The sequence below is a fragment of the Leuciscus leuciscus genome, assembly GCF_965113295.1.
Source record: "Leuciscus leuciscus genome assembly, chromosome: 6".
NCBI lineage: Eukaryota > Metazoa > Chordata > Actinopteri > Cypriniformes > Leuciscidae > Leuciscus > Leuciscus leuciscus.
This window is the reverse complement of record NC_138730.1, coordinates 9241683-9254141: the sequence shown is the minus strand read 5'-3', so window position 1 is coordinate 9254141 and position 12459 is coordinate 9241683. Positions and strand designations below refer to the sequence as shown.

General features: G+C 38.2%; 2 protein-coding genes across 2 annotated transcripts in view; both read left to right on the top strand.

The window, feature by feature from the left end:
• The window catches only part of foxf2a (forkhead box F2a), a 377307-nt gene that overhangs the window by 100864 nt on the left and 263984 nt on the right, over positions 1-12459 (top strand). The window lies entirely within an intron of this gene.
• Positions 4464-10986, top strand: foxc1a (forkhead box C1a). Its single transcript, XM_082171755.1, has one exon. It carries the CDS (start codon positions 4713-4715, stop codon positions 6165-6167), a length of 1455 nt encoding a protein of 484 aa, XP_082027881.1. The 5' UTR covers positions 4464-4712; the 3' UTR covers positions 6168-10986.

Here is a 12459-nt window from a genome sequence, read left to right as displayed (position 1 = left end):
ATGATGAATGTGAAGCTTTTGAATGTTTGGATCATCATTCTGAATCCAATGTAGTTTTTTTTAATGAAACTTCAATTCAAGTGTTTATAAAAAAGGATAGGCCTACATGATAAAATGTTTTTTTTTTAAATGGAAAGAGTACTGCTAAATGCATATTTCAATATAAAAATAATACCTACATTTGTACATAGTAGTAACTTATACTTAAAGTGCAAAAATAATAAATAGTGAACTTAAAGTAGGCTATGTCATAGTCACTTAAAGAAAAATGTACCTACTTGCAGTATATAAAACTAATAGTAGTTTACTGAGAGTATACTTCAAAGTGTACTTTCATAAAAAAAAAAAAAAAACATGGAACAAGTATTTGACTAGTAAGTTCACTTGTAGTATTAGTTGCAGTACAAACGAAAAACTTAGTTGTAAAGTAGTTGTGTACTCAAGGTTTTCCATCTTAAAGGCACACTTTGCAAGATTTGTACCTTAATATAACAGCTTCGGAATCATTTCGATGGTAAACGAACTCATAGTAGGGCGAATGCAGCAATGCAGGTTTGAGAGGTGGCGCCCCGCCAAATCTCGCGAGAATCACGACTTGCTTTACAGCCCGACGTCACATACATCAACCACATATGAAGCAGCCTCTATGGAAGACACTAGCACGCATTTCAGATGTGAATCATGGCAGAGTCGACGAAGAAAGCGCGGTCGGAAGAGTGCAGTGACAGTAACATTAAATACAAATACTCCACAGCGACTCTAGGGGTCGCTGTTTGAGAAAAACGGAAACTGCATAGTGTGCCTTTAAAGTATAAAAGGACATGCTGTAGGCAACTGGACCAATTCAGTCCCATGTAGTATTGAAACAAGTATAGCACAATGATATTAGTATACTTACTACATAAAGTATGCTTAAAAATACACTTGAACTTAAAAGGTATACTTTTTATTTTGTAAAGGTCAGTAGAGGTGGATACACAATGTTTATTGATCAAAGATGGACAAAAGATTAAAAAACATTATTTATTTTATAACATAAAATAAAGGTTCAACATGGATTACAGGCATTTAAAATGGTGCAATAAAAAGTGTCTAAGTAACATTACATAGTTATTTTTTTATTTAGTATTGATTTTTTTTATTATTATTATTTTATTTTTTTTACAACTTTTATATTACTTTTTAAAATACTTTTACTGAGTATCTTAAATCATTTGTATATTTCTTGTAGATGTTGAAACATATCTAAACTTCAATGTCCCTAAACTTTATTAGGAAAGAAATGATATATATGATGAACACAAGGGGGTAGCAATGTCAAATTAATAAAATGTAGACTTGTATTTTCTGTAATTATGTCTACATAAAGTCACTTGAGGCTAGAGCAGAAAAGTGGACTATATGTACAATTCTATCATTTGTAAAAGGGCTTTTTAGTTTTGTGAAGCGCCTTTTAATAACACTAGAATATTTTTGTTATTGTATTTAAGTTACTTTTGTTGTATTTCAATGTTGATTCAAATGAACAAAGAAATGTTTTTCCCCTTGTCTTTCATTCTTCCTCTATTCATTTTTATCCATCTATGATTTTTACATGCTTTACTTTTTTCATAGCCTACTAAATCATGAAAACGACAAGTCTGTAGTCTATCAGATGAACTGTGTGTACACTGGCCATGGGTGGTCGAAAGAGGGCGCTGAGAGCACAGGACAGTTGTTTCTTTTACTCTCTGACCATCAAACACTTCCTCTGTCGGACTAGCCTAAATCAGCCGATTCTTGTCTTTATTTGGTTGCGCTTCTGAGGTTTATCAAATGTTGTTCATAGCCTTATGTTGGTTGCCCAGAACTAATTAAACTAATGAAATATTGCTTCGTTTGTATATTTTATACCTATTGTATCGTCTTGTGTTTTTATTTGGGATCCCGATGCTTCTACAACCTCAGAAAGAATCATTTCATACAAAAATAATCGATATTGTTGATTCGATGTAGGATCGAAATTGATATTTCTATATTGGCCTATATATTAGCCTAAATGGCAAGCTTAACGGTTCGTTGAGTATTTGGTTATTTTCTGGACGTAGCCTATAGGCGGTTTTTAAGTATTTGTACAGATTTGATTGTTCTTGTTTCCGCGCATATCAGTATTAGGCTACAATATGTCATAAAATGCGGCCTCTTTTAAAATAGCTAAAGTAATTAATTGTATATGTTAATTATAAACATATAGAATTGCACGATTGTTGAATATATATAAATAAATCGATCAATAAAAAATATTGATTTTAAATTACATTTTCAGCATTTAAAAGGGAAAATTTTGATTTAGCAAAAAAATAATTACCGCCTGTAATTCACTAAAACCAAAGTTTAGAATAGAAACGGGAGATTAAATCGTGTTGTTTGTTTATACTATTAATACTTACTGGTTACAGTCGTACTGGAAACACCAATACAGCTGCTTCTATATGATCTAATATAGCCAGGTTAATTGAGTGATATTAAATCATATTTTTCACTATCATTTAAAATAGTTAATAAATGGTACCGCATGAACCACATCAACAAGTTACATTTTTTGGTTACAATTTATTTTAAAGTGTCCTTGTTACAGTGTAATTATATATTCAAGTACTGATATTAATTAACTACATGTACTTACTATAGGGTTAGGGTTTTGGTTTAGGGTAGTTGCATGTAAATATGCACAATTTATAATTATTACTAACTACGTGTAACGTGTAACAAGGACACTGTAAAATAAAAGTATTACCCAATTATTAAAATCAATAAATCTTGTTTATGCTGATTCCTATTGCACCATTCAAAGGACCACTGGACACAAACAATGTCTTATATTTGTTAACAAATTATCAAGGCTAAACCATTTATTTTGCTTCACAATTAAATCGGGTATTTAACAACCCTGTTTTCGAGATATACCGAGGTAGCTTGTTTAATTGGCTGGAATGGGGAGTTCGGGGTGGCCAGGAGTTTGGGGTTAAGTAAGAGGCGCGCGCTGAATTGTACAAATAGCCTGGGGCACAAGAAAAAGTTCATGCCCGGGTCCCTGTAAGGAGAAACCAGTGAAGTATCAACTAGTCCATGGTCACTTAATCAGAGCGACCTGTGGGGGATTAGGAAGATATTGTGACCGCAACTTGGCCTCACAATTATCATTCACAATTAAATGTTGTGTCCCTCCCCCAAATCTTTCTTTCATAAAGGATGCGTAGCCGTCGTACTTTTTAAGATTATTTGGTTTTACCTCGAAATAATATGCATAGCTGAGCATTCATTTTCATACTTTAAGGCCCACTTTTTATTGAAAGAGCTTGAAGAAGAGCTTTGTAGATCTAAAAGAACAGTTAAGAAAATTAAAAGGTAAAAGAAAAAAACGAGAATAATATTTAAGTTGCAATAATTACAATTTGCTATTATTTTTCCCCAAAAGTATGCCAATAAGGATAATAATTTAAATCACTCACAATCTGTTTAATCCTCAATGGCGTAAAGCCTAAATATATACATAGGCCTAAATAAATAGGGAATTACTTTGTAAGTAAACCATTTTACAAAGACACCAATTTTATTGACATGCCATAAAACAGCCTAGAGGCGCTAAGGTGAAGGATGACATACTTCTCACCCGTTTGACCAATGGTGACACATGCGAGGTGTTTTGCTTTACCCATTTGTTTCTCAGGGCTTTTAATCTCGCTCGCACTTGGAGCAAACTTTCGCACCTCGACTCTTTCTCCAGTGTCTTAACTGACTCGATCCCAGCATAATGCGCGCTCTGGCCTGGATGACGAGCTTTGATCCGCGCACCAGTGTTGATTGAGATCGTTCACTAACAGCCAATGTTAATAAAGAACTGGCATTGCGACTTAAACATGCAGGAAGCCTCCAACCGGAGATTATTTACACTAATTCCCATATTGATTATTTGAAAACAAATGCTCTCCAAAACCTTGTAATGGGCTTCACGAGCTGGTGTGAAACACAAATCATTTCAATTCATTATTGCCACGCTAATACGGCCGGATCCAAGTTTGTTTTAAATGTGTATAAATTAATTAATCGACTAATCCATGATAACGAAAAGAGTGTGAGGAATCAGTGATTTAAAAAAAAAAGAAGCGTTATTTTATTATTTATAGCATTCGATTATAGGTGTTATTTATGAACACACATTTCGAATGTTGTATTATAATGTCTTTATTAAAGTATTTTCGATTTGATGTGTATCTGCGCTAGTTTGTGGAGAGTATACGGTTCTTTAAGGTCTGGAGAAGTGTGTGTTTGGCTAGGGTGGGCTGGGACGTCCCAACACCTCTCGTTTTTCTTCAACCTTGTGTGTGGCCGCTCGCTTTGCACGGCCCGACCTCCCATTGGACAGCTTAGATGTTGTTGGGAGGAGTCTTACTGGCAGCAAAAGGGGGAAAAGAATTGAAGTGCGCAAAAGTATTATGTAGTGACCGATGCTTAGTGTTCAGAAGTTTTCCAATGCGCGCTCCGACAGAAAGAGGTGGCAAGTACGCGAGTCTGATCAACACCCGGTCCGACAGTCACATTTTGTAAATACGGTGGACTCTCTCGGGTGGACTGCCTTCCCAGTTTCAGAGGAGGCGCATTTCCAGGGGATTTGTGGATTGCTTCAGACTTCTTGACGTCTGTTCTTCGCCAGCACCGTTTGGAGAGAAGTCATGCAGGCGCGCTATTCCGTCTCCAGTCCCAACTCGCTGGGAGTTGTGCCGTACATCAGCAGCGACCAGAGTTATTACCGGGCCGCTGCCGGAGGGGGGTACACCGGGATGCCAGCCCCCATGAGTATGTACTCTCACGCGGCCCACGACCAGTACCCCGCCAGCATGGCGAGGGCATATGGACCGTACACGCCGCAGCCGCAGCCCAAGGATATGGTCAAACCACCGTACAGTTACATTGCGCTCATCACTATGGCCATCCAGAACTCCCCGGACAAGAAGGTGACCCTTAACGGTATTTATCAGTTTATTATGGAGCGCTTTCCCTTTTACAGGGACAACAAGCAGGGCTGGCAGAACAGTATCCGACACAACCTGTCCCTGAACGAGTGCTTTGTCAAAGTGCCGCGCGATGACAAAAAACCTGGCAAAGGCAGCTACTGGACCCTCGACCCGGACTCGTATAACATGTTTGAGAACGGCAGCTTTTTGAGGCGACGAAGGCGTTTTAAAAAGAAAGACGCTGTGAAGGATAAGGACGAGCGAAATGTTAAAGAACCACCATCCCGCCAGCAGCAGCAACAACAGCCGCCGCAACAAGCGCAACAGGGCCGCGACCAGGAACAGTCAGTGCCCGTGCGCATTCAGGACATTAAAACCGAGAACGGCACCTCCACGCCTCCGCAGGCCGTTTCGCCCACGCTCAGCACCGTTCCCAAGATTGAGAGCCCCGACAGCAGCAGCAGCATGTCCAGCGGCAGCCCGCACAGCATCCCGTCCACCCGCTCTCTCAGCCTGGACAGCGCCGGGGAACAGCACCACCACCAGGGCCAGGGCCAGGCCCCTGCGCAGGGCTTCAGCGTGGACAACATCATGACCTCCCTCCGCGGCTCGCCTCACAGCTCCGGCGAGCTCACCCCGTCTCTCGTGGCTTCCTCGCGAACAGGTATAACCCCCACGCTGTCCCTGAACTACTCTCCCAACCAGACGTCCGTGTACAGCTCGCCCTGCAGCCAGAACTCGATCTCCACTACCTCCAACGCCACCTACCATTGCAACATGCAGGCTATGAGCTTGTACGCGGGCGGAGATCGCTCGGGCCACTTGGCGGCCACCACCACCGTGGACGAAACTCTGCCCGATTACTCGATCACGACCACCACGTCGTCCTTAGGCCACGGGAATCTCAGCTCGGCCCAGGAGGGCCATCATCCGCACCAAGGGCGCCTCGCCTCATGGTACCTGAACCAGGCCGGAGACATTGGCCATCTAGGCGCGACGTACCCGGCGCAGCAGCAGAACTTTCACTCGGTTCGAGAGATGTTTGAGTCGCAGAGAATCGGTCTGAATAACTCACCGGTGAACGGGAATAACAGCTGTCAAATGTCGTTTCCCCCGAGTCAGCCCATATACCGCACGCCTGGGGCTTTCGTGTATGACTGCAGCAAGTTTTGACCAAACAAGTGTTTTTCGAGCTTCTTCTTTCTGTCGTTGTTCTTGATTTCCCCTCTTTTTCGTCAAAACCGAGAGACGCTGATATTTACCCGTGATGGACTGAAAAGAAACAGAACACAAACACTTGATGTTGGTTTGTTAAGGACAGTGTTACTTCGAATAACACGTAAGTCTTCTTCGTTTTTGTGAGCTATATGCTGGGCTGTGTTGAAATGCGTCAGACGTTTATGGACTTGTTATTACGTGTAAATTGCATATAGTAATTTATTTCTAAAGTGTAGCCGGATATTATGGACCAAACACCGAAAAAAGTGTTTCTAAATTGAACTGCATTAATTGTCCAAATGTTCCATTATAACAAGGAACGGAACATGTATTACGCCATATTCTTTCAAACTATCTCCTTTTGTTGAAAAAGTATTCTGAAGGAACTGCATTGTTTGTTTAATAAATTGCCATGCTATTTGAGTTAAAATTAGGCTACGCTTGATTTCTTAAAGCCCTGAACAGAACTGTGTGCTAGTCGAGTAATAATAATGCCAATCACACACAATGATCCAAATAAGCGTGTTTCAATTGTTTCGGCGTTACTGTGGCACAGTGAAGTGTTGTTTGATCCAAACCATCGCATAATCTTAAAATGTCTCTAAATGTACATTTTGAAATTAATATACTTTGATCACACACATTGATTTATATCAAAATAATTACAAGCACAATCATGCAAATGAAGCCTATTTCAGCATTTAAGGGAATTATGCTAAATGCTTTTCAAACTAATTTTTATTTATGTAGTTTATTTTTTTGTCATATTTCAATTACAAAAAAAATCCGTTTTTTCAGTTTTCCATAACATGTAGCAACATTTATTTTTATATATAGCCTACTAAATAAATATATTGAATATAAAATATAAAATAAAATATCTCGTGATTAAATGAAATTCTCCCCCCCCCAAAAAAACCCTCCTATGAAAAAGTCAAGTGAAATTCAGGCGTATCATCTGATTATGACTATTAGTAGTAGTAGTAGTAACTGTAAAAATATTCATTTATAACCTAAAAAATGTGGTTTGAGTTGTATATAATGTATATATTTTCTTAAGTAAAAAAAAAAAAAGTTTGACGTGATCAACTTCTATTAACAAAAAAAAGTCATTCTGATCAGGTACTAGCCTAATAACTGCAGATGTTCTGTTTTACAGTGCAGTAGCAGCGGTAGTAATACAATCAAATGTTGCAATGCACAACAGTTTATACTTTAATTGCTGCGAGGTGACGACGTGTTTTGCTGTAATTTGTCCTTATTGTTTTACGCAACTCCATATACCAGACGCGTCTGTCATCATCTTGACCTGAGGCCTTTGGTAACACTGTTTCGGTCATTGTAATTCACCGCTTGTGTTCAGTGTCCACGTGTTTACTTGCGCATAGCTTGGTTAATATCATACCAGACATGCCAAAGATACTCAAATCCCCACTGGAGGATTCAACGACAGTTGAGCTTCATACATATAATACCTTATGGGCGCGTCCTCAGAAAAGGCCTAATATAAATCTCCAACTCACAAAAACAAAAGATGCAGATTTGATTAGGGCAAATCTTCCGAGATTTATTTCAACAACCACCAGTCAAGTTAAAGAAATGTCTCTAAAAATGGCCGTTTAATAGTGGTGATTTTTATTTTTTATTTTTTTTATTCACATGAATTCTGAAGTACTATTTGGTATGGTAATAGCGAATGGTACCTTTTTATGTTTCTTCATTTTATTAAGGAGATGTGATAATACGAGCATTTAGAGGGCTTTTAAGTGATTCGATTTTCCTAAACAACCAAGTAAATAAATAAATAAAATGTGTATGTAGTAGCGTATTTATCATGCTTCATATATGAAAGCTTGCTGCTATTTGTGAATATGTTTTAGATGTTTGTTTGTATTATTATTATTATTACTCAAAAAAAATAAATGCTGGGTTGTTTCAAAACATTTTTTGGGGTCAGATATGGACAAACCCAACCGTTGGGTTTAAATTGCAATTAAAAATGTAAACATTTATTTGTACCACTTTTTTTCTTTTCTTTTTTTTATATCTGTCCCAAACATGTGTTGAAACATTCCATAATTTTTAGAGTATATTATTATTATCACTGACAATATTGGGTTTTATTTTTTTTATTGTGTAATTTTAGTCTGCAGCCCAGTGATAGGCCCAAAGACCCGAGGGCAAACGCACACGTGTTCTCATTGGTTGGCCTCACATATTTTCATTGCATGAGCGGTTGGTAGTGATTACAGCGGTTAATTAATCGGCCAATTAACTAGCGTGCGTCAACAACGCGTCTCGGGTTTGCCTCTTTCCCTCGGTATGTGCAAGAAATGCGCCCATATCACATTCGGTTAGAGTTGTTCTTAAAAAATTTGGCTTTTTCGTAATGTTCATCTTCAGTTATAGCCTACGCATCTATAAAAAAATATATAAAAACAATAAAAAAAAATCCCAATTAACAAACTATTCATAACAAATTTAGGGTATTTTAGAGAAAACGGCGAAACTACAACAACGGCAATGACAACAACCTAAAATATAGATTGTTTAACAATAATAATACACATAAAAACTGCCTATATAATAATAACACCAATAATACGTTTCAGTATACACCTTCATGTATGATTCATGAGACAAATGAAGTTATTTGTGCAGCTCGTGTGCGTCTGATCACAATGAATTTTGGCCTTTCCTTGCGCATTCTCTCCCCACGAAAAAAAAAAAAAAGTTGTAATCATGCTCATAAAAGTCATTAGAGCCTTTCCCGAGTAATAAACAAACGTCGTGTTAAGCGCAAGATTGATGGCGCCCTCACAGAACGGGCCAGGTCAGGAAGGAATAAAATTCAATCAGTGCGCAGGACTCATTTTTCATGAGACGGAAAAGGCAGAAGGGGACGGGGGTCAACAGGGACAGGGAGAACCATCAACAATACCTCAGGAGCACAGCGAAATCATCGTGCTGTGGAGGATCACAGTCTGAGTTATAGGACAGTCCAGGTGAAGAGAGGCATTGTGTTGCTGCTTGCGGGCCTTCATTTTGGAATTCCACTTTTCATTCGAGCTCTTGGAATTCAAACTGTTCGATTTTAGGCTAGATCTACACGCGGGTTTTTGCACAAGGCCTATTTTGCTTTGACAACTCGGTTTAATCGCCTTCTAATTTTAATGTTCAAATAGGCCTTACTAATTGAAATGCATTTGGTCAGTCTCAAACAGATTACAAGCTATTTAAATGTTAATAAAGCATGGCCGAACAATAATTAGCCTAGCGATATGCAAGCGGCTGTGCAAGCGTAAACCAAACATCTTTCAGAAGAATAGGCTATTTGAAATGATGTATTTGTATTTATTTACTTATTTATTAGAAATGACTCTCTTCGTTTCAGTTTTAAAACAGTATTAAATATGTTGGTTAATAAAATGCCACACAACCCTGATCATCATTTGGTTCGATGTGTTTCAAACACTTGTTTTTCTTTAGTTTTGTGTTGGTCATGCATGCTTTCCTGTGCCCAGAGATTTAGGTCGCACCTCCATAGGCTATAGATTACGCATAGCAATGTATAGCTGTAATTTTAAAATACTATATAGTATTATTAGTTTATATATATAAATCTTTTGTCCACATCCAAATGGTTCCGCCACATTCCTGTAAGCATATCCACACACTCTACAAGGATCTGAATCAGACACAAAAAGTGCTTATGTTCAGCATTCCTTTGATGTTTCTCTCTTCAAAACATTCCAATTTCAATTTCCGTTTATATCGACGAGCAAGAACATCTTAAATGACGATTTCACTCAACAGGCAAAAGCAATTGATTTCGCTGATATGAAGCGTGACTCGATATGATCTCTACAAATGTAGCTCTATGCCACAACTGTGACTCAATGAAAAACACAAAACAAATTCATTTCATTCATGAATAGCTTACACTTTACTTTAGAAAACCAATCTCTAGAAGTAACAGGCCTAGGTTAGCTTATTATTATATTTAAATAATATAACATATCAAATCCTGGACTGTGTGCACAGAGTTCTTATACCTTTTTTTTTTAAATGATTAAAATGTTACAAATTTAAGTTAATTTCGTAATCACTGATCAGTCAAGAAGCGCGGGACTCTGGAGATGCAGAATTGCGCACTCAAGTCAACTCTCGTTGTAGAACCGATCCATTAAACTCTTTACTCGCTGAACTATATTTATTTTTACATCTACGTTCGTTATTGCAAGAATGAACGAATATTACGTTGTGTTTGTTTCAGTGTCTAGATCGTGATAAGTTGCTGGGCTGCTGAAGATATGTAGATGGCAGACTGTGCTTCGTTCAATTGATCAACAATGTAAAATGCATAGGGAAAATGAAAACAACAGAATATGCGATATGAATTTCTCCTGAACTGGTTTCGCGGTCAATAAAGCTGACTCGAGTTTGTTAATACAAGGAGAATGTTGTCAATACTTTTATCCACTAACAAGACAGACACAATATATGATTCAAATAGTTTGAATAGTTTTATATTAGTAGTGTTTTTTCCAACTAGTTTTTAAAAGCAACCGAAACATCTTCTGATAAGATGATTTAGTTCTTATTATTGGCCCGGTTGAAATGTATTAATAAAGAAATCATGTTGCGGATAAAAACGATAGGTTATAGTGTTTTTTTCTTTGTCTTTTTTTTTTCTCATGTTACTTTTTCTTTTTCTTTGAGAAAATACACTCTTTAACAAATAACAAATAAATAAAATAAAAACATAATCGTAGTATTGTCCTTCAAATGTATTTGAAAATAGAGCGGCTTATTTTCAACTGAATTATTGAAACATCTATTTTTTCCTGTCTCGTGTTCTTCTTCTACTTTTTTAAAATTTAAAATACAATAGCAATAACATTACTTATGTCATGATACGGTTAAGAGTGTTATTATTTGTATTGGTCAGTACTTATTAGTCTAATTTAACCAAGCTAGTAGGACAGTATAACCAGCTCAATCACAGACACGCTCATCCTCTCAAATGCAATTCATTTGCATGGCTCGGGTCACGCGCTAAACCAGAGCCACATTGCGGATCAACCCGAGTCGCTATAGACGTTTCCATGTGCCGGTTGAGTGAGGACAGAAGAGTTGAGGAGAGAGAAACACACCGTGCACCTGTATATGCTTGACTGAGTGCTGAGGCGGAATGGAAAAGAGCAGCGTCTCAAACTCACAGAGCCCAACCTCAAAGCGCCATCTGTTTTCAATTAGGAGTCCACATAGACTCAGGCTCTGTCTGACAGTCCAACTGCCAGTTAAAGGCTCAAAGACTTGTCCTGAAAAAATATCCCACCCGTTGCCTCCTTTTTAGCGTACTTCGAAACCCGCGATTTTTCTATTTAAGCCGAATAAATGGCTTCCCCACGGATGAAACTCTGCAGAATAGTTTTTGGTACTTGGGTTTAACATATCTCAGTTTAGGTTACAGAATCAACAGATTTTTACTCATGTCGTGTTGAATGATAAAACAAAATCTAATTTTTTTACTACATCGCTTATTTTAGACGAATTGCTCGCGTGTGTAAACAGATTCTATGAAAACGAATTAGATCGTTCGCATTCACACGAATTAGCCACCAATTCGCCAAAACGTAAAGTAGTTACGAATTGCTTTCAGATCATGTTGCATTATTTTTTTTATTTTTTTTGTAGCTAATCCTAATCCAAATCCTAATCCTAATGTGTACGGTCACAGAATTCGGAAACAAATCTTTTGAATGCCTTAACAATCGTTTTAGCCTAACTTAAGAAAGTAGCCCAAGTCGCCATTTATTATTGGCATCTCCATCCAGTCTGAAACTCTCACATACATCCCACACCGCCCATAGCTGGCTCCTGGCCGTTCTGCTCGAATAAAGGGACCAGTGTGATTTTCGACTTCAGGGAAATGGCCGAGCCCACCGACCTTTGGATAACCCAGGTACCCTGGCAGGAAAGCGCGCAGTTTAACACAGGCTCTCCTTGAGTCGGGACCCTCAGCCCTCCTCACCGACCCACGGGCTCCTACAGCCGGGCTAATTATAGACGCTTTTACCTCAATATCTCGATTCTGCTCCTGTGACAGAAGATTTTGTCTCCAATTTAAATTTACGATCAGATTTTCCCCCTGACGTCTTGGCTGCCCTTTCGTATTTTAATTACCTCAACCAGAGAGGGAAAAACATGATCATTTGTGAGAGGTCTTGATGAATGAAACCTG

Excerpts from the sequence above, each read along its gene's own strand:
- foxc1a (XM_082171755.1), top strand. The coding sequence starts at position 4,713 with ATGCAGGCGCGCTATTCCGTCTCCAGTCCCAACTCGCTGGGAGTTGTG.